This window comes from Micropterus dolomieu, linkage group LG06 (assembly GCF_021292245.1).
Source record: "Micropterus dolomieu isolate WLL.071019.BEF.003 ecotype Adirondacks linkage group LG06, ASM2129224v1, whole genome shotgun sequence".
NCBI lineage: Eukaryota > Metazoa > Chordata > Actinopteri > Centrarchiformes > Centrarchidae > Micropterus > Micropterus dolomieu.
The window spans coordinates 13,059,168-13,082,377 of record NC_060155.1 but is presented as its reverse complement, the minus strand read 5'-3'; the positions used below and the strand labels follow the sequence as shown (position 1 = coordinate 13,082,377).

Below are 23,210 nucleotides of genomic sequence, written 5' to 3'. Positions count from 1 at the left end.
AAACAGTGTTGCTCTTTGCCTAGAATTATAATTGGTGATTTAAAAAAAAACAACCCACAATTTTCAGATATTCAATTTAAGATAATTTAAAACACAGACGGCAAACCTTCACATTTGAGAAGCTCCAACGAGATTTGTTTTGTTTTGCCATTTTTGGTTGATAAAATTACTTTTACAATGAATCTACTGTCAGAATTGTTACCAATTAGTTTTCAGCGGATCTGTTGAACGACTAATGGATTAAGTGAAACAGCACATTGCACATTGCGATGTTTTACTAATTTACTAGAAATTTTTAAAAGACCTTCCTAGGCATAAGTTTTATTAGAAAAATATTACATTTATATAAAAAATATAAACTAAGTATAGATGGTGGTGTATTAAGTGAAATCTGCGTCGAATAAATATGTATTAATAGGAAAAGAAAGTGATGTGACACAGACTGACAAGACGGAAAGCTGCATGATGTTCTGAATGATCAACGCATCAAGACGCGATTGGTCAAAGTCGCAACAGATGTCGCTGGCGGGCCAATCAGCTGCAACGCCGGTGAAGTGCTGTCCAATCAGCTGGCCGCCCTCAGCTCCTCGTCTAGTGAGAATGGGCGTTGGAGGGTGGGGTGACTCAGCCGGAAAACAGCAAATTTTAACACCTTGTAACCTGCGGATCGGAGTTCAGTGGTGAGTCTCATTTGCTTTGCTGAACAATTTCAGTCTGTAATTTGATTTGAGACGTGCAGTATGGTGTGTAAATGCAAAAACCGGTGCGTATTTTACGTGTACGAGTCGGCGATTCGTACGGTGATGTTACCCAGGGTCAGGGCATATGTCTGCTGTCACTATTCTGACAGTGTTGGCAGGAACAAAATTAGCTTACTGTAACTTGGCGGTTAGCCGGACAAGATGTACTAATGTCACTGTAAGTAGCGTCTGGCTTGGTAAAACACTAATTTTTTTCTTGTGCTTTGGCATTGTTTGACTGTGTAATCGCTTGCTTACCACTCATTGTTTCTCATTTAACTGTCATCTCTAAACACGAAGCCGAGTTAGCTTCATTAACGAGATTTACTGCAGCTAACTTAGCTGCTTCGTGGAGTTGTTAAAAACATCTCTCTCGTGTTTTCCCTCCATCAGCAACGACAGTTTACGTTAAAGCTATTTATGAGCAGTGGCGTGCACCGGGGACAGAAGAGAAGAAGAGAGGGTGACCACGGACCACCTTGGTCTTTTGTCTTGGGTGCAAAATTTCCCTTTTCAAATGGCAAATGGAAGGTTTCTTTCCACACATGTTAAGTTACTTGTATCTAACAGGAAAAACTACTGGTATAAGGTGTGAGAAACCGGTGCTGACTCCTATCTGGTCCTCCCTGCCCTCACTTTGGTTTGGTTTGATGTTCCCCTGAAAGTGTTGGTGCACACCCCTGACTCTGTCAAGAATATTTAACACCCTGCGTAGTTGCCTTAAATACCTAGCACACACTTTAACCTGTCCAACCTGCAGGCCAGGGTAACTGTGACCTCTCTGCTATTTTGTGAGTGCTGAGGGCTGTTGGGTGGAGTACCCACCCCTCACCCCACTTGATTACACAGTACAAGAGAAAGCTTGGTGAGCAAGCATGGTCGCTTTGCTTTTCCTCTAATGGTATGAGCCTATGCAAAACTGCCCGGTGATTCATTGTAGGCTAACGTACAGCATTAACAGAGACCAACATGTTACCCTGCTTTCACAAAATTGAAAGCAAGCAACATGAACAAAGAAGCTAAACAAAGCAGATGTTATAGCTAGATTACCCTGCCTGCATGCTTTGTTTCTTGTACCCACCTGATTGCTCCATAGCTAGTTAAACCCATTCAGTGGCAACAAATGCATCACACAAAAATACAAATCACAACATTCATGGTGTGTATACGCATTGAGGTCACTGGTTCCTGAAATTACAGCACTGGACTTGACACATCATGTGGCTGAAATTGCAAGTACACCTACATATTTTCTATATCTCAACATTCTTGGAACCGGCTGAGGCCATGTTCAGACAGACGGTTGGCCAATTAAATTTTAACAGACATTCCTGGTAGCTTTTCTCTGTTGTAAAATCCTTCTTTCTGGTATTTAAAGATATTATGTAATTTTTTTGCATCTAATACGCCTTCATATTCATGGCTCTGTTAACCAAACTGGACTTGGATGGTATTTAATCATCTCACCTGTATCAACCTGAAACAACAACGCTGTGCTGTTTTTGGTCTGAAAGCCTGGTAATGCATTGACAGTTGAGTCATTCCTTTCAAAATGTTATTGTGGAGACGGTCCCAACCTTTTTTATTTTAATTTTTGGTGTGTACTAGCCCTTTTGTGTAAAGCGTCAAGGAGGACAACCGTCCTAGGCATAAGCAAAAAAAAGCTAACGTGTCTCCCATCTTATGGTCTAATATTTACATATTTAATTCTTAGGCTTCACTGTCTAAACATGTATTTAAGTGAGGCCATGCATGCTGCACATGTGTGATGACACTTTAAGGCTCTTCAGACTGGCAAGTGGCAAGTTCATATCAGTGACAGCCTGGCGATAGCTTTGCCTCCCCACTTAGCAGGGGTTCAGTATGGGGGATGCAGTTGCTGCCCATGGGAACAAGCACAGAGTTTCCCGTTTTCCTGCTGCCCCTGACGTTTGTCATACTTTTACTGCTTGCCGGCAGATACCAAGCTTGTTGTGTGTGTGATTGTGTTGAGACCACCACGCTGCAGTAGTCACTTTCCAGTCTGATATGGCCCTTCACATTACTGTAGAAGAAATGTAGCACTCATGCTTTTCATTCTTCGTAGAAACATTTCTAGTGTCCATAGTTTGGTGTAGGGCTGGGCGATATGGCCAAAAATGTTGTCACGATAAAAACATTTCATATCATTCAATATCAATAATTATCACGATAAATGTCAAATCATTATTTGTTTAAAGGCTGATTTTTGCTCCTGAGAGAAAATTGAAGAAACCAGATGGTTAATTATGTGGCTAAATTCTTCTTTATGGTCAGAATGGAACAAACACTTGATGCCAAACAGTGGATCACTTCACAAGTCTGAGTCACAACATTCAAAACTATTGTCTTTTTCAACAAATATGATTAGTTAATCTTTTTTCAGGCCTCTTTTTTTCAACAAAATAAATATTTTAATAGAAAAATTAGGTGCTAATTTGTCCGTGATTCAAATGAATTAAAGCAAATATTTATTGACAGTATATTGAAAATGTATTATATTGTTGTTGAGGAAAATTATATTGTGATAATTATCATTATTGTTTTATTGCCCAGCCGTAGTTTGGTGATTTAATGAGATTAGCACTAGGCTGTGCCTTGTGCTTAGCTCTGCATGAATCTGTGTAAAGACAGAAGAGTAGGTTTGACCCTGTAAAGGCGAGGATCCTGAATATTTATACCTGCAGAATAACCACCCAAGAGATGGATATCCTGCAATTATGCAAGTGTCTTGATTTATTTATCTTAAATAAAAATAAAAACAACACTTAAAGCTTGGGTAGGCAACGTTGAGGAACTAGCACAAGACAGCGAAAAGTATCCTGCCCCCTCCCTCCAAAACCACACACCTAAAACACATTTTCATGTTCAATGACTGCATTGGCAGAGTGCATGCAGGTAGACAGGCAGGTAGGGCAGCTGTTCAGCTTGATTTATTGATTGCTGTCAGGACCTAAAGAGAATTTCAACAAATATAACACAAATGCTTCTGAAATAAATTGCCTACCATAAAAGAGTATCTTAAATGCACATTTCAGTCCAAAGGTGAATTATTGCAGTCAGTCAAATGTGGAATCCGTGGCACAAACAGCCGCTTTGCTGGCATGTGACTTTTAAAAGCTCCAGTGTGATTAGTTCAAGCTGAATGAAAGAGTGATGATGTCAATTACGGTCACAGTTTCACAACCAAACACTGTTGGAATCTGGAATCAGGGTTCAAAGCAAAGCTTTGCTATAAATCCTGTATCAATTAACAGAAGGCGACTTTGTCAAGCCGTGGCTATGGAGAATGAAAATCCTGTTAAGTAACCATAACAGGCTAAGACTAGTGAAAATTTGATTAACTGGTATGAGACAAAACTCAGAATGGAGGTCAGTATTTTTGGGTGAGATTAATCAGACTTCATTTGTTGGACAGTTGTCTTAATTGGATTTAGGTGGGTTTAAAAGAGTCTTCTTCTTCTTCTTAAGTTCACAAGTTGTAGGCAAAAAGTGACCTCAACTTTGGCCTCATGGTGGCACTAGAAGAACTGTTGTAAGTGATCACACAGAGGTGTGTGAGTATTTGACATCCCTATCTCAGTTTTAAAAGCATTGATGGACAATTGGAAATATTATTGGCCAGTTATGACAGAAAAAGTAACCACTGGAGGTGGAAGTGGTTACTATACTGGAAAATTAGCCTTGTTCAAATGATGCTTCCTCTCCACTATGGCAGGGCTTTGATAAGCTTATACCAGAAGAAGCAAAAAAAACAGCTTGTTCAACAAACCATTTTGCCTAGTGGCCTGGCTGACATTAACAAGACTACTTGTTATCTTGACCCAGCAAACTCAGAGGTCAAACTGTTTAGAGATAAGAGTTCACGCGTCACAGATCAAAATGTGAGTTGACCTTTGGACTGATGGTGGTGCTGCTGCAACGATTGATCTCAAAATCTGTACCTGCATTTGTTTTTGACTGTCTGTGTTTAAGTTGACATAAAAACTTAAAGGATTACCACAGGTCTGTGTCAAAAGAAAAGAAAAAGCTACTACACAATGACATGAAAGAGTAAAACAACTTTACAGAATCCCTGTACATTTGCCCTGAGGCCTTTGCTGTCGGGTCACAGGGTCTTGCCAGTAAAGACAATGCTAAATTAGTAGAGTTATAGGCCGTATGAATGGCCGGGCCTACTTGCATAAAACATCTTAGCTGTCTTGTATTGACTCTTGGTGCAGTCCAGTGCTGTTATAGAGCTTTTCCATCACGCATGTTAAATACTGTGACCTGCTGGTCCACATTCAGTAGCTTTGTATCATTGATTACTAACCATGTTCATATAAGGTTGGACTGAGTTGGTCTTACTTGCTGATTCACAGATATTTTGAGATTAGGGGTGGTAATGATTCATGGGACATTCGGATACCCTGTCAGTCTCCCAGTTTGACAAATTTTAACTTGAGTACAGCGAAAATAAGTTGAGTAGTTCACCTTTTCAATGTCATACAAGGCTCGAATGAAACTAGTTTTTTCTGACCCATTCAAGGTTGTGGCTCAGCAGAATATGCAACACACAACAAAAGCAGTGTTTTACAATACAAACCCGTTTCCAAAAATGTTGTGTAAAATGTAAATAGAAACAAAATGTGATCTGGAAGACATTGAAATGCCATATTTAATTGAAAATAGCACAAAGACAACATATCAAATGTTGAAACTGAGAAATGTTATTGTTTTTGGAAAATTATATGCCCATTTTGAATTTGATGCCAGCAACACTTTTCAAGGAAAGTTGGGACAGGGTCATGTTTAAACAACACCATGTAAGCGTCTGGGAATTGAGGAGACAGCTTTCATCTTTAAAGTGGAATGTTTTCCCATTCTTGCTTGATGTAGGATTTCGGCGTCCATGATTTCCAAACTTCAAATTTCGACTTGTCAGACCACAGGACAGTTTTCCACTTTGACTCAGTCCGTCTTTATTGAGCTTGAGCCCACAAACGGTGGCGTTTCTGGGTCTGGTTTATACGGTTTCCTCTTTGCATGGTAGAGTTTCAACTTGCATTTGTGGATGCAGCGACAAACTGTGTTCACAGACAATAGTTTTTGGAAGTGTTCCTCACCCCACGCAGTGATTTCCACTACAGAATCGTGTCTGGTTTTGATGCAGTGCTGTGTGAGGGCCCGAATGTCACGGCTATCCAGTATTGGTTTTTGGCCTAGTCCCATGCATACAGAGATTTCTTCTGATTCTCTGAATCTTTTTAATGATGTGAGGTATTGTAGACAATGAAATTCCTAGAATTTTACGTTGATAAACATTATTCTTAATTTGTTGCACTATTTTCCAGCGCAGCCTTTCACAGAGTGGTGAACCCCCCCAAACTTTATTCAGAAGACTCGGCCTCTCTTGGATTTGAAAAAAACAATAACATTTCTTAGTTTCAACAATTGATAAGTTGTCTTTGTGCTATTTTCAATTAAATATGAATGTTTTGCACATCGTCACATTTTGGTTTTTTTTTTAATTTACATTTTACACAGCATGCCAACTTTTTTGGAAATGGGGTTGTATAAAAACAGCAATGTGGCAACACAAACAGGAGATGGCTTAGCAACCACCGGACTTCATTGTTCACATTTTTAAAAATGTGTGTTGAATTTAAGATCCTTGTATGAACCGATAAATATATTTTACACCCTAATGGATATTTGTAAATTTCATAGACAGATTATAGTTAAACGATTAATCGATTTATTGGTTGACAGGAAATGAATTGGCCATCATGAAAATTGATTCATTACTTAAGTCATTTATCAAGCAAAAATGTTAAATATTACTGTTTCCAGCTGCTCAAATAGGATTTTTCTGGTTTTCTTTATCTTTTATGATAGAAAATTGAATGTATTTGGGTTTGGAGGGTTGGTCGGACAAAACAGACGTGCCCTTGTGCTTTTGGAAATGGTGATGGACATTTATCAATATTTCAAGACATTTTATAACCCCCCCCCAAAGAAAAACTTTAGATCACTCAAAATTGCAAATAAGGATTAATGTCATTATACTTTAATCTACTGGTTATTTAATTGATTAATCGATTAATGGTTTAGTCTATAGAAAGTTCCCAGAGCCAGAGGGGACATCAGATGTATTGTTGTGTCCAACCTACAGTCCAAAAGACCCAACGACATACAGTAATCGATCGTGACAACCAGAAAATATTCATCATTTAAAAAGCTTGAACCAGTGAAAATGTGCTTAATTACAAATAATTACTTTACAAAATGAACAATGGATTGTCAGAACTGTTGCTGATGAAGTTTCTATCGATTAATCAACTAATAGTTGCGGCTGTAGTTGCATCCCCAAAACATTTAAGTAACAATAAGTTTGGATCAGTTGAACTGACCTGTTTTTATTGTGATATTTTAATTTATTAAGTCATATGGTTAGTAATCAGTACATTTTACTACATTCCGTCATACCATGTGTCGCCATCATTGTCATCAGTACTGCTTTTATCAATTTATAAGGATCTATCTTTTCTTTTTACCCACATCTGTTGGGTGTCGTGGTGCCAAGAAACTAATAATCATCTAAAGATGTGAAGGTGAGACTGGGTAGGCTGCGTTTTCCTTATCTTAATCAAATCCATACTTTCCATCTGATTGGGTATTGTCTCTGAGCGTCTGATGAGTGGCCTCGCTGCCAAGAGGTTGATCTACATCCCAAAAGCATGAAGCATTGATTAATTTTTTTTATTTTTTAAGCACACGAGCGATCAATGTAATTTGGTGTGCTGAAATAGCCCACCATAAGGAACAGGCAGCCAACCCCATCAGTCACGTGGTATAGGGAGCAGCAACGTCACTAGGGCAGAGATTTGTGAAGAATAAGCAGACAGAAGGAAAGATCCCCGGAGGTGCGGTACTTTCTTAGCATTTGCATCGTTCCTGTTGTTGTCTTTTTTCCCCCGGCCAGAGAGAGAACAGAGTATCTGTTCAACATTTTAGAGACCCAAATGCCCGGTCCCACCCAAGCCCTTTCCCCAAATGGAGAGAATAACAACGACATCGTCCCGGACAACGGATCCAACATCATCCCTTACAGGAAAAATACAGTGCGGGGAGAGCGCGCCTACAGGTAAATCAGTGTAACGTCGTATTTGATTTGATGTAAGAAAGAAATCATAAAAAAATAGAGACACTGCTGCAGACAGAAACCTGCATTCTGGCCTGGCCCTCCTCCTCCTCCTCGTCGTGTGTTGCTTCTGCTTTGCACCCATCCGCTGTTTTCCCCCCTGTTGTCTCCCAGTCTCCTGTCATGTTAGCTATGATGTGTCCGAGACTATGGCGTACATCGCTCCTAAGTTGGCTTGAACCCTTCCTTCTCCTGGTGTGTATACCTCTCCTCGGGAATGATTGCTGTCACCAGCGCAGTGTTGTCAAGTGTTTTGGTGCGCAGTGGCACGAGCATATTTTGGGGGAGTGGGTCCAGCTTGTTAAAATGACAGGAATAAGACAAGACAAGCCGCTCCGGCTGCTAAAACATTCCCATCGTGACATGACAACTTCGCTGCTACCTCATAATCTCTTATATGGCGTTCAGTGTGTTTTGGGGGTGACTTTTTTTACGAGTGAAACCCGCTCACGAGCTGCGACACAAGCCTGATATTTCTCTCCCCATGTTTGAATTCATGATTCAGCCCAGCCCTGGTGTCTGCTGGCTATCCCTGCCCCGGCTAACAAAGCATGCTAGCAGCGCATACATCCGCTTTGTTGACATGAAATCGGCTGGCCCAGTTTCCTTCCTTTCCCAGAGAGTCAGTCAACTGAGGCTCTGCTCCTGCAGTGCCGCGATAGCCCAACTTTAATGCTGAAGGGTTATTATTATCCGGCGTGCCCTGGTGTGACTATTGGGTAGTGGTGATGACGATGGTTTATCACGATTTAATAGGATATCAGTTGCTGCGAGTAAGAGGGGTGTTTTTAATGCAGCTGTTTGCTTTCAATGAATTAAGATGTGGTTATGCTGCAGCCTTCATTTCTATAGGGGAATTGAAAAGGACTGCACACTACTATATATTAATATATATGATGAATATTACTGGATACTACTTTATTAAATGTGCTTATATACTGACCACATAGTGCATATTGTCAAATCAGTCACTGATTTTGGGATTTAAATTACTAACCTCCACAAACATACCCTGTGCGTTTGATTGGACTTAAAAGGGAAGACTCACAGGTGTTAACAGGGAAAAAGCAAACAAGGTGTTTGTAGAACGGATAAGTAGTTACATTTTCTCAGCGTAATCAATTAAATATATTGTTCAATATTTGTTCAAAACTGAGATAAACTTGGATGAGCTTTTAAAATACTTGGCCTGGCTGTTCAGGTATAACCAATGTGTGAGGAACTGGGTTACTAAGAGTTAACTAATTAAATTGTAAGCATGTATTCTTGCCATGTAGCCAGTTAATCTGTAGCTTAAGGATCAACGTTTTAAGTTCACTGATGCATTATTTGGCACATGGCGTGCTTTTGGTGTGTAGACCTGAATATCCTTAACGTAAGTGGGGCAGCTGCCCTGTGCCGCCAAACGCCACAGTTTTGCAAGCAGGTAAAATTGCGACATGTTTCTATTCCAACTTCTTCTATTTACCATGCAAGTAAAAATCTAATTTAAAGGATCCCAGGCATAAACTCAAACGAGGCCTGCTGCAACCAAGCTATTATAGCAAAGGTGCATTGCTAAAATGGCGTAACCCCCACACTCTGTGTATTCTGTATCCCCTAAACAAAGGAGATGTATGGTCTGAAGTGTAGAGATACTAAAGTTCAATCTTATTTCGAAAGAGATGCAGAAAACTCTTTGAATCTACTGAAAATGTTTTAAAAGAGCTGTAGCCAAAGTTAGCAACACAAGAACACTTACTGAAACATTTTTCACCATTATGCACACATCATGCATAGGTTTAATTGTTTAGTTTATTATTGTGTCATTAAATTAGGTACAGATTTATAGAGCAGCAATAATTGGTCCTTTAGCCAATTGGCAAAGAAATGAATCTGCAACAAAATGATTCATTTTTAAGGAATAAATGTGCAAATTCTCTTGTGAATATTTTATTAAGTGAATATCGTTTGGTTTGTTGGCCAGACAAAATGAGACATTTGCAGACATCAACTTCTCTAGGAAATCACAATGGCCATTTTTCACCGTTTTCTGACATTTTAAAGACCAAACAATAATAATTGGCAGATGAATCCATATAAGATATTGCAGCCCTACAGATTTTAAACTCATGAAGTAATTATGAAGATAATATTGTTTACTGAGATAATTTTGGCCAATATGAAATGTTCTCATTGCTACAAGTCCGACTGTATCTTTTTAAAGTGAAGTTTTTCTTATTATTGGAGCTAAATGCTTCGTTATCATACTCCTAACTTTCTATGACTCAGTGGCCACAGTCGAAGAAGATGGGGTGCATTCACCTTGTAGAGAGTGGATACCAGTACTGGTGACAGGCGGCGGTGAGGGGTCACGTGTTGATAAGGGCGCTTAGTATCTTGTGCTTCTTTGCGGGTCAGTCTGGCCATGTGTTTAAATGCTAAAGATCACATCATGATCTAAACCTTGGTGCAGTCTTGTTGTAGGGCTTCCAGAGAAATCTGATGTGTGATTACTGAATGTAATATCACCTGATTTGTTGGTGGCTTTCTATAAACATCAATACAGTTTGTTCTGTTCAAACTGATTTAATAATTATTAATTGGTCGGTTGAGAGGATTCAGCATGTGTTGTATTTATTGTCTCAGCTCCTGTGTCTTGTATTGTGGTTTGTGTGGTAGGTTTAAGATGCACAGCAACTGGCTGCTTTATTACATTTTATTGGTAAAAAAAACTAACCTATGTGTGGCATGAGGAAACATGCATTGCTTTTGTTTTTAAGTGGTGTTTTTCTGTTGCAGTTGGGGGATGGCGGTCAACGTATATTCTACCTCAATAACCCAGGAGACTATGAGCAGGCATGACATCACTGCCTGGGTTAACGATATTCTCTGCCTAAACTACACGAAAGTGGAGCAGCTCTCCTCGGGTAAGAACAGAGTGACAAACTTCTCCCTCTTCAGCTTGCCCTTTTACCTCTGCCTGTGCTGCATGTGTCAAAGAAGCTGTTTGAGACGGGAGGAATGTTTTAGAGATTACATCTTCGCCTGTAAAGCGCAGGGTTCAACTGATTTTCTGTGTGAGCTGGCTGTTAAGACAAACCTGTGGAAACATGCTCACCTCTCCCTGGCAGAGAGTTATCTATAAATAAACTAGCCTGCCGTGTTCTCCGGCTGTGACCAAGTAATCCAATTTCAATTTCACTCTCTGCCTACAGAAACACACACACATCCCCTTTCTTAAAATGTAGGCTACTTGTTTGATGTAGATTACTACTTGCGCTTTGTAGTTGGATTTATGTGGGTTTTATCCGCTAGATGACCCACTGCCAGGTTGAGCTGGTCGCCTGCTTTCCCAATGGATGAAGGTCTAACTAGGCTTCAGATAACAGTAGCCATGTTACCAAGAATGTGAAGAATTAATAGTTTTCTTTTTAAGGAAAGCGTGTCAATGATCTGGACATAGAAAAGGCTCCCAGGCTTTGCAAAGGCAGGCATGATAAATCTTAGCCTATATCTGGGCTCAGTGTTCTGTATTTTTATTGTAGTCTTCTAATTTTTGCTTATGTTGTCAACTAACATTTTATTACATCTTTAGGAGCTGCCTATTGCCAGTTCATGGATCTGCTCTTCCCTGGATGCATCAGTCTTAAGAAGGTCAAGTTTCAAGCTAAGTTGGAGCACGAGTACATTCACAATTTCAAACTGCTGCAGGCATCCTTCAAAAGGATGAATGTGGACAAGGTGAGTTTGCTTGGCCTTACTTTAATCTTGTTCAGGGTATGTGCAAATTTCATTTTTGTTATTTCTGTTTCGCACTGTATGAGGGAAAACGGCATGAATCAGCAATTTGGTCCTCTTTTCCTCCTCCTTGATTCAGATTATTCCCGTGGAGAAACTGGTCAAAGGCAGATTTCAGGACAATCTTGATTTCATCCAGTGGTTTAAGAAGTTCTTTGACGCGAATTACGACGGTAAAGAGTATGACCCAGTTGCAGCCAGACAGGGTCAGGATGCCATTCCCCCACCTGACCCCGGTGAGCAGATCTTCAACCTGCCAAAAAAGTCCCTCCACGCAGCCAGCTCCCCTACTGCAGGTAAGCCTCATGTGCTGCTGAAAGGAATGCTGCAAACATTTCTTTTGCTATCCAAGTAGATGTGAAATGTTTGCAGACATTAGGGCGTGTTTTTATATTTATGTACCTGACCCGTGGTGCCTGTGGAAACTTCAGGAACTCCTGTGATTATTATGTCTAAGTTCTTGTAACTTCCAATCTCAGAATGCAGAGAAATTGTTTAAGTCTTATTATGCTGTCAGTCATCCACTCCTGAGTTGTAAACCTTTTGTCTGCTGTAGGAGCATCAAGGTCGAGCTCTACGACCCCCAAGTCCTCAACACCAACATCTAGACCCTCGTCAGCCAAAAAGATCCCTGTACCAACAACTCCTGCCAAAGGAGAGAAAGAACTGGAAGCACAAGTTACACATCTTACTGAGGAGGTATGTTAATGAAAAGCTCATTTCTGACAGTTGGATGTACAATTTTACTATCATTCTGAAACAATCAGATCACCAAAGTGTTAAGTTAATTAATTAGTTGATAGTTGCTAGTTGTCAAAGTGACTTTGTTCACTTTGACAACTAACAACCATTAACTAATTGATTACAGGGCTTAAAGTTCTACGGCACAGTGCCGGAATTCCTGTGCGGGGCACTTTAACTGTATATTCGTCAATATATAATTATGTCCATGGAAAATATTCTTGCGTATTTTTTTTTAACTGTCGTGTGATATGTGTGTGAAGCGCCAGTCCTCGGCACAATCTCTGTCGGTGTATGCACAAAAGAAGGGGACTTGCACTTCCTGACCACGCGGACACTCATAGGCTATTGTAGGCTGTGGACAGGGCATTGAATTTTCTATTGGGTCAATTAAGGTGTAACTCAAAAGGTCAAGGTGTTCCATTTTTTTTGTTGACATGTTAACGTTAACTGTAGTTAAACGATGTAACAGCAGTCCGTGTGTATTTATTGATATAAAAATGCGTTTTAGACTAAATATTTTACTGGATTGGATCGTCTGGACCTTTGCCAGCAAATGTCATAATCCATCGATAGGCTACGGCTTTTCTGACAAGTGGTGTCAATTTTGATTATTAGCAGTGCTTAAAGTGGGTCACCGGTATCAGTACTGTTTCCTCTCCATATCAGGTTCTCTGGGCACTATGTGACGCTCACCTGTTCCTGTTCTCGCCAGCCTCCTAATCTCTCGGTAGAAAGAAGCTTGGGTGCCTTTCATGCATTGTTTCATGCTGTTGTGTGCGTAAAGTTGCTCATCAACGTAGCCTGGAGGCGACGGGACACTAAAAAAGTTTGATGGGCTACAGCAAACTTTAGAAATGTTGAACTTGTTGTTCTGCATGAATGATTATTGACAAGTAGTACTTAGCATTAACTGACGGTAATTAGAAACTGACCACCATGTAGATAATTTTTCTTACACAAATTTAATGAATGGAAACAACCCACACAAATGAAACTGCTGTCCAACTGGAAATAATATTATACTAGTGGTAAGATATGTAATAAGATATCTGAAATTATAATGAATACACTAACATTAGCCCTAATACCGACCGATAAACAAGGCAAGATGTAAATGGGGAGTACCAGCAGGGCTGGGCAATAAAACAATAATAATCTCAATATATTATTATTATTAATTCATTTGAATCATAGACAAATCAGCACTTATTTTTCTAATTAGATATTTATTTTGTTGAGTAAATGGGACTGAAAACAGATTTTACCTAATGTTACTTTTGCGTATTTGTCGAAAAAAGATTTTGTCATTGTTTTGAATGTTCTGTGCTTAGATTTGTGAAGTGTCCACTGTTTGGCATTAAGTGGCACAATTAACTGTCTGGTTTCTCCAACTTTCACTCAGCAAAAATCAGCCATTAAACTTGAAAGAAAAAAAGATTTGATATTTTAATCGATATCCACTATGTCCCCATCAGTTTTTTCATCTTTGTTGTAACCCCCGAACGCATTTCAGGCACAGAACTTACTTGTTTACTTGTGCATATTTGTTGAAAAAAGATTTTGACAATTGGGCTTTTTCTGTGACTGCTGTTCTTCTACTTGTGAGATTGAAACACAGTGCAAGAGCAAACACATGTTGATGGCTTCCAAAAACTGGCCAAGTCAAGACAGAGTCCAGAGCTTAATCCAATTCAGAATTTGTGGCAGAGCTTGAGCAGTTTGGCAAAAAAAAGAATGGTGAGAGAGAGAGCTGTAAAATCAAGGTTTGGAGTTGAACTACAGACCTATCCACATAAATATTGGAAGGTTATTTCTTCCAAAGGTATTATTTACTTGTATTGTGTGTTTTATATTTGCAATGTATGCTTGCCTACTTTACTTTTTCTGCAGATCAGTGTCAAAATCTTATTTGCATCCACTGTGATATAATTTGGTTAAATGAAATATAGAAATAACTAAAAATCCAAGTGCAGGCAAGTACTTTTTATATACATTGTACATAGCTGAGTATGTTTAAAATGTAGAGCTGCACATAGATGGCTCATTAAAACAGAGCCATGTTTATGTCATGTTCCAGTGTGTGGTCTAACAGGTTTCTGCAAATAGTAGCCATGTTGTCATTCTGGCTGCCATAATTTGGTTGGGTACACTTCAGATCCAAGACGAGGACAAAACTAAGATGAAAGCGAGCTAGAACTTGGTCATGTAGTGTGACCAGTAGTCCAAAAAAAACCAAAGTATTGAATTTGTAATGGGATTAAATGAAGAGAAGTCATAACATTTGTAAAGCTGTAACCAGCAATTGAGTGGTAGTTTTGCTTGACTAAATGGATCAATAGATTATCTAAACAATGGTTGGATAAAGATTGAGTTTTAATCAATAAAAAAATCCATCCTAATCAGTTAGTCAGCTTACTCTACACTACTCTAGTTACATGTGATTTGTGCACTTTAGACAACTTGTATCAGTGACTCGGTTGTCTGTAAGCAAAGTCCACACTGTTTTGTGTTTTGATGTTGATGCAAAAAAATAAATCTTGTACATTTTTATTTTTATAGGTGAACACATTAAAGTTGGCACTGGAAGGAGTGGAGAAGGAGAGGGACTACTACTTCAGCAAGCTGCGGGAGGTGGAGCTGCTGTGCCAGGATCAGGGTGAAGAACATGCCCCGTTTGTCGATCGGTTAATGGAGGTTCTTTACGCCGCAGACGAACAGGTCGGTCTTGACTTAGATAAGCAGCTTAAGATTTTGCTGCAGTTCTCTCCAGTAAAAGGGACAATTATCCTGGTGGGAGTTATTGTGCGGTTGAAAGAGATGAGAAGTTTAGTGTTTGTGTGTAATCACATGTGTTGGCCTTGGAGCATACTTCAGTAGCACCAGTATTAAGCTGTTTATGCCCCCTTGTTTAGGAAGGGGCGGAGCTGGCTGAGGGTGACGGACAGGAAGTGGACCAGCAAGCCCACGAGCAGGTACCAGATGATCAGCAGGAGGAACAGGATGAATACTGACTGCCATCATCCCTCACCGCAGTTACACCCCTCTTTTTAATATGTGAGAACTGTTACAGGATTTTAATTTTTCCTCATGGTCTATATTTTTTTGTTTTCCCCAAGACTGAGCACATGAAGCATCCTCCTGAATAGAAGCACCATCACGGTTTTTATTTTATTTTTTTGGTATCCCTCTGCTCACTGTTCGATGTTTTTTGTGACTTTTGGTGAACTGCTGTGGCAGGTTTGTGGAGATGTCCTCCACCAGCAGACAAGCTCAGACCATCACAGAAGTTCCCGAGGACTGTGCGTGTGGAACATCAATTCAAAACCTATAGTAGATGTAATGAAATGCTGAAGTTTAGACAGGTAATTATCTGTCAGTGCAAGTGTTAACTTCCCCGGCTTCTGTCCTTTTACATTTATTTTTGTTTTTATTTTGCATATCAACAATATTAATCACAAGAATGCAATAAGCAAAGCCCTGAAAGGGCTTGTAGTAGTTCTTATTTAACCTCCTTCCATATGTTGCACTGACATTTGACTCTGTATTGGACAATCTGTCCATAGACCCTTGTCATATTTATTATTATTATTATTATTTAGCCTTAGAAATAGTGCAAGATTTTGCATTGCATCCTCGTGAAGGAGTACAACACAGTTGAATTGTGAATAAAAATGTAGTATAATGCCATCTTATGACTGTTGACAGCTATCCTCACAAATTACAAGACTTCAGATAATCAGTGTGCTCAACAATGTGTTATTCACACCATTCAAGGTGGTCTGGTGATATAGTTTACTTGGTATGCCATAAACATAGGGAAGGAAGAAACGTTATTGTGGACTAGTCTTATTATGATGCAGCATTTTAAATTTTAAACCTCAGCTGGAACTTGTGGTCTGTTCAGATTTCAGAGTTGTTGTTTTTAAAACCACAGGTCTTAGGGAGACGAGTCTGTTCACTGAGTAATTTGCCATGATATATTCCAGTAAGTACATTGTATACCCTTTCTTAATATTGCATTTACTAATATTGAACTGGGCAGTGCACCATAATGCTTTGGTCATATACTATTGTGTAAATGAAAAGGAATGTAAACATGTACTGTCAATAATTAATGAATGGTAAATGTTTTTTTTTCATGTCCCACTCATTATGCATTCCCCAAAAAACGTGTTGCATGTTTGCATTTTATTTGTGAATAACTTGACCTGCTTTTTACATATTTAATAAAAAAACAACTATGTTAAGTGAGCTTTTTGTATGTTTAACCTGCTATTTGAAAGATGTTGAGATTCGGATGGATTTGCTGTAATAAAATTACATTTTGAGTCCATAGGAGTGTTGTCATGTCACTCCCAACAGCAGTAACTAGACTTGGTCATAGTTATAAAAATGAAATTAAGTTATGTAACTATCAATATTACATACCTTCAGCTAAGGTTTGATGGTGTTTTGGCTTTATGCAGAGTAGAGGCAGAAACATTCTACACAGCAAATTACATGTAGGGTTGTTTAAGTATTTCATCAGATCTTTTTTCTTTTTTTTTTACTTGGGTACTAGTATTGCAGTGTTTTCATTCAAGGTAAAGTACAGAAGCATTATCAGCAAATGTACTTGCAGGTATTTTCATGGTACTCATAATGCAGAGTGTTATTGGATACATTAACGTAATCAGCATCTACAGTTCACAGGGAAATACTCACTCCATTTTATAGTTTTACAGCTATTTTTCTTTTGCAGATTTAGATTTTACGTGCAAAACACATGGTTCTCCTGTCGTTATTTAAAGTAGTTAAAATCAGCTCCACTTTGAGTAGCTATACCCTACTTAAATTTTAACACACCATTGATGTAAGGTTTATAATATAACACTGCAAGGAGCGTCGTACAGTGAGTTCTTGCTGGATATTTTGTTGCTAATACTTCTGTACTTTTACTTGAGTAAACGGCTTCTCCCACCACAGCTGAAATGTAGTTAAGTATAAGTTGATAGAAGCAGACAAACAAGTTAGATTCTACCTGTTTAAACGGCACTTGATTAAATGTACTTTCAATCATAACCATAAGCTCTCTCTCTCACACGCACGCTCTCCGACACTGGGGTCGGCCTCCGGTCCACGCTGTTGAATAATAAAACACCCCTCTCCAGATTGAGCAACAGCTTCTCGTTAGCAAAACAGTGAGATAGCAACTACACCGGCAAACTGCAACTGCACAACGACGGTTTAACTAATAAAACATATTTGATTAGATAACGTTTTGTGAACATACACATAAACTACAACACCGGCCCAAAATTAATTTATTTTGTCGTCATGTCTTCCAGAAAGGTAAGAAAACTGCAATCTACCTAGCCAGCTAAGCTGCTAGCAAGTTTACGCTAACTTTAGGCTAAAGGCTAGTTAGCTTTGGCAACCCTTTATCTGCCTCTGCCCGCCCACAGCTCAGTGGAGTTTACCTGTCAGTCATGGATAAATATTTTCTATACTATCTATACTAACAGACACTTTTTGTAATTTAGCTAGCTGTAACAGTGAACCCCGGTATAAACTAATCTTCATTCAGGACAGCAATCACAATCACAATCAGAGCTAAGTAAGAGCTATTAATCCACTTGTTTCATTCAGTGATGTTTTTGACATGACTCATCTTGCCCTTTTGTTTATTTGTTTGTAGCGGAAAAGATACTACAAGGATATAAAGTGTGTATTTTTTCCGGATGATGTCCAAAATGGTTTCCTAAAAGTGGAGAGAGAGCAATCATCGCTCCCATCTGTGTCTTCCGCCAAGAGCTGGGAGAAATGTGGAGACGGTTTTGTGGAGTTACAGGTTGATAAAGTTGTATGAATTGCATCATGACATGATTGATAACCATATAATACTCACATTACCCACAACTTTTGCATTATTCAGCTTTTGCTGTCAACATTGTTGGTGGTTTTGATACTGTTGTTTTGTTGCAGAACCTCAAGTCATCAGGAAGGAAACTGTCTGCCATAAGAAAGTTGGCACAGTCCCCTGCTTTAGGTACTTGGTTGTTTAGTCTAATTCTATTGCCTAATACATTATGGGCTATCATCAGTGTAAACACATTGTGGTTTTTCTCATTATAGTAATTCATGATCCACAATTGTATTTATATTGACTAATCCTTATATGTCCACACTCATAATAAAATCACATTCTTTGTAATATGTGTTCGGTCTAAACAGTTGAGTATCAAACCTCAATGCCAAAATGTCTGTGTGTGTTTGAAAAGCTGGAATCATTAGATAAGATGCACAGTCTTGTTAACTTATTATTTCATCAAAATAGTTCGTAATTAATATTTGAAAAGTCTTCCTTCTTTTGTTTAAAGAAAAAAGCTTTGTAGAAAAACAAGCTTGTAAGTAAGAGGCTGTGTTTAATTTCGACCAATACCCACCATTCATTTCTTCTGTTCTTAATTTATTAAAAGTAGGGGGTTGCTTAAGTTGGTATGAGTGCACAATTGTCTCTACAGGTGGAAGGTGTAGCCACTTGACTCTCTGGACATGTTTCTAAGTTTTTTTTATTGTTAAATTTAACAAGCATCTTTTTCTTGATTACGGTACAATATTATCTTCTTATGTACTCTTGTGTTTGACCAGTGCAGACCAGTGCTGTTCACCCTAATGAGGATTCAGTGCACATTGCGTGGAGCTCCAGTGACAGTGAACAGTCTGATGATGAGACCCAGGAGCAGCATCTGTCCGGAGTTGTGGCTCAGCAGCAGCAACGTCCTCAGAGACCAGGGAGACCCACAGCTCCCATTCAGTCTTACACCAGAGCGCTGCACATGCTCAGCACTGATAAAGGTAAATTAAGTTAGTTGTGCCTTGCTGAGTCAGGGCTTCGACATATTAGGTTGTTCTGAGTGTGCAGTTCAGAGCTGACCTTTGTTTTAAATCTCATGCTACACTTGGTCTATTAGACTTACATCCATGTGAGTGTGAAAATTCATTCCGGACCTTGGAAACAGTTGTTTGACAAAATAAGGAACTGTTTAAAGCTTTTTATTGAGAGTTTGATGAGAAACACAACATGTTTTTACATGTTTTTGTACACATTAAACTAATAAGATATATTGTCATATTACCGTACAGACATGAGTCCATTCTTGTATCTGTACGGGAAATCAAACCTCTCAACTCATGTGTGGGAAGAACGTGAATATACTTTAACTCAAGACCTATTTACTAGACTTTTTCCAGAGTTTTCTCAGTTGTCAGGGAGTTGTCATCCTGTGTCCTAAGTAAGGAACTTTGGTCACATGATAACAGCTGAACAATCTCCATTCACTGACACTGTCTATAATATGTGTTTGAAAGCTCCAGAAAAGGCTAGTAAGTGGACCTTCTGTTAAGATTACTTTGTCAAAATTATAATTTGACAAAATTGTTTTAATTTCTGTCTTTTCTTTCTTTAGATAAACTTCCTGTTATTGACACAGACAGTGATCTGAATGAATCTGAGGAAGATGCTGAAGAAGACAGTGGGCAACAAATATCTGACTGGGAGTCCTTTGATGAAAAAACAGAGGATTTACCTCTTAAACCTACAAAAGTGAGTGTACGAGACTTAATTCTGATAACTTCATGTTCTTTACAGCGGTACCGTGATGCGCAGTGGTCTGTAGACAGTGCAATATGAACCTTTTCTCAAGGGTGTTATGTGTTTTAATGAACACTAGATGGGGCCACACAACCTAATTGAGTCCAATGTTTTTAAATTAGAAGTGTTGAGTTGACTGTCACTGCAAGTCGTTTTCCTAGAAGTAGTGTAGTACCATAATTGTCAGTACTTTTCCTAGAGTCCAGTCAGACACCAAATAGTATTCTGTTCACTGTGTGCGTTAAACCTGACCGTTTTGGTTTACATAGCATGAACACATAATGTTTCAGTACATTGCAAAATAATACTTGTTTTATTTTTAAGTTTGTAAACTTAATTTTAAAAAACGATTTTATTGACTGAGCCTATTTAAAGGTGAGACTTTTGTCTTTTCAGCAGTATTCACCATTTTATGATAAGCGCTACAACAAAAGGCATTTCCAGCAATCGGCTTGGCTTTGCAAGGCTTACCTAATCTGTAGTTTACTAAGTTTATACAGTTAGGTAAATCCTGGAAGCTCAGTTACAATACAATTACACTATTCTAATATATATATATAGTCTGTCTGTCTGTGTGTGTGTGTGTGTGTGTGTGTGTATGTGTGTGTGTATATATATATATATATATATATATATATATATATATAAAAAACAGAGACTATAGTACACAAATGTACTTTATTAAAAAAGGTTGCATACATCCATATAAGAAAATGTCCACTATACTATACAAAAAAATCATGCATACACGCTGGACACACAGCCTGCCCTGCACTATCTGTTCCCCACCCGCATGCCCCCAGACACACCTGGTGGAGATCTGCACTCTTCTAGTTTAGATTTAATATGTTTTGACTGTGTGTTTAGTCATTATACCACCAGGTGGAGTGTTGCAGTCATGTTCTGATGTCTTGAAAGGGCGTTACAGCCTCTAACCAGCATTGCATTTTGCACTTTCCAGATTCAGGTTATGTTCCAAACTGTCAAAGTTCACAAGCTGAGGTAGCAATAAAGCACATACTGGTAAAAGCTGCCACTTATTTACTGATTCAAATCAGATTTTCAAAACAGCTGATAATGTATGAAGATGAATCATTACTACTTTAATGACACTAGAAGACAATAGTTGCGTTTGATCCTCTGAAACCCCCCATGTGAAAAGAATTACATTTCAGTAGTGTTTTTGTGGAAGGCAAAACACTGTAGAGCTGCAACACAGTTTATTCAACGATCTGCAGAAAATGAATTGACTGTTATTAACTAAGTCATTTTCAAGCAACCATTTGATGGTTCCAGTTTCTTAAATGTGTTTCTGCCTTTATTGTGTCACATTACAGTTAATGAAATGTTAATGCAGGTTGGACTGTTTTTTAAGACAAAACAAGTAGCGTCAGCTTGAGAAATTATGTGCATTTTTCTCTCTTCTCTGAAACTGTGGAGACCAAACTTCAAAATCAGCAGATTAATCGATAATGACAATAATCACCCAAACACTATGCAATATGGTGCATATGCTGTGACTCGCATAACACACTTTGCTTGCAATTTCACTATCATTGGAGTCAATCTTTGGTGGGCTCTCCTCTATGCTGTGGAGACTGGAGCCCCTTTTACACAGCCTGGTCGAGGTGGAAATGTTGCACTGTTATTCCGCCTCGCCCATCTGTATAAAACGTACAAATACAGACTGGGGGAGGGCATTGTTGTTAAGTCGCCAGCCGAGGTAGTAACAGAGCCGAATCGACTTCTGTATAAAATGGGGGAGCCGACAGAACGGGACACACGAGGGCTGCATTCAAAAAAAACAATCTCCTTTCCTAACCACTTTTCTTTGACCTCGATGGAAAACATTATGAGGTCAAGGAAAGATGTGAAGGAGAATTCATAAGACGACCACGGGGCTAAGAGAATCCAACGGCTCTTCTCTAGGCGACGTAATTATGCGACAGCGGATGTTACTGACGTGACCTGCTTTGATGAAACTACAATGTTCTGAAGATGGACTACAAAAAGCGTATCTTTGACACTCTGCCCCGTGTTGTTTTAATGCAGGCCATCTAAAGTGTTGTTCCACTGTGGACAGCACAGTGGAATATTACTTCATATCCAAGATAGCAAAAAGGCCTATACCAGTCACCAAATAATGGAAAGGGTTGTCACTTTGAGAATGCTTGCTCAGACTCACCCTCCTGCCTACCCATTTTTATCAACATGAATCCCAAATTATTGTATGTAAACACAGTGTTTACCACAGAATGACAGCGTAACTGTGGTGAGAGAGAGAGAGCGACCGAGCGAGAGGAGGTGCTGAGCATATATGCGCTGCGCGCAGCTCTGTGATCAAGAACGATTTTACCCATTTTAGAAAAAAAAAAATGAAAATCAATATGTGGCAGTCAGCGTTGATAATGTGGCAGGCCGCCACAAATAAATCAGTGTGTGGGAAACACTGAAATATTACATTCCATTTACTGTAGAGGTCAGCCAGCTTGATTGCCTTTATTAAGGTAAGAGTGTCCGCATCTGTGACTGAAGTAAAATTAATTATTGATATTGCTGAAGGCTGGCAATACATTGGCCAAAAATAACTAAAACTGAGCATTTAACGTGAGCCTTCACGCTGCAATATTATCCTGACTTTGATGATCAGCAACTAGTAACATACAGTGGGTACGGAAAGTATTCAGACCCCTTTAAATTTTTCACTCTTTGTTTCATTGCAGCCATTTTCCAAAAATCAAAAAAGTTCATTTTATTTCTCAGTAATGTACACTCAGCACCCCATCTTGACAGAAAAAAACAGAAATGTAGAAATTTTTGCAAATTTATTAAAAAAGAAAAACTGAAATATCACATGGTCATAAGTATTCAGACCCTTTGCCGTGACACTCATATTTAACTCAGGTGCTGTCTATTTCTTCTGATCATCCTTGAGATGGTTCTACACCTTCATTTGAGTCCAGCTGTGTTTGATTATACTGATTGGACTTGATTAGGAAAGCCACACACCTGTCTATATAAGACCTTACAGCTCACAGTGCATGTCAGAGCAAATGAGAATCATGAGGTCAAAGGAACTGCCTGAAGAGCTCAGAGACAGAATTGTGGC

At 39.0% G+C, this 23,210-nt stretch overlaps 2 protein-coding genes across 5 annotated transcripts in view; both read left to right on the top strand.

Annotated features, from left to right (window-relative positions):
* The first annotated feature begins 535 nt into the window (after positions 1 to 535).
* Positions 536 to 16,801, top strand: mapre2 (microtubule-associated protein, RP/EB family, member 2). 3 transcript variants are annotated; one of them, XM_046052481.1, is made up of 7 exons: positions 536 to 680; positions 10,726 to 10,853; positions 11,522 to 11,667; positions 11,804 to 12,020; positions 12,281 to 12,423; positions 15,028 to 15,186; positions 15,381 to 16,801. In XM_046052481.1, the coding sequence occupies exons 1-7, from the start codon at positions 601 to 603 to the stop codon at positions 15,477 to 15,479; spliced, it is 972 nt and encodes a 323-aa protein (XP_045908437.1). In that variant the 5' UTR covers positions 536 to 600; the 3' UTR covers positions 15,480 to 16,801. The 3 variants fall into 3 exon arrangements, with proteins under 3 accessions (XP_045908437.1, XP_045908439.1, XP_045908438.1); XM_046052483.1 differs by lacking the exon at positions 536 to 680 and adding an exon at positions 731 to 918; XM_046052482.1 differs by lacking the exon at positions 536 to 680 and adding an exon at positions 7,590 to 7,887.
* An 807-nt stretch (positions 16,802 to 17,608) lies between these two features.
* The window catches only part of spidr (scaffold protein involved in DNA repair), a 33,376-nt gene continuing 27,774 nt past the window's right edge, over positions 17,609 to 23,210 (top strand). The window contains exons 1-5 of one of the 2 annotated variants that reach the window (XM_046051525.1): positions 17,609 to 17,799; positions 18,146 to 18,298; positions 18,433 to 18,496; positions 19,099 to 19,305; positions 19,917 to 20,053. In XM_046051525.1, the coding sequence (XP_045907481.1) occupies positions 17,785 to 17,799; positions 18,146 to 18,298; positions 18,433 to 18,496; positions 19,099 to 19,305; positions 19,917 to 20,053 (576 nt within the window). In that variant the 5' untranslated portion in view covers positions 17,609 to 17,784. Of the gene's footprint in view, positions 17,800 to 18,145; positions 18,299 to 18,432; positions 18,497 to 19,098; positions 19,306 to 19,916; positions 20,054 to 23,210 lie in introns of those variants that run through there. The other variant, XM_046051526.1, reaches the window with a different exon arrangement.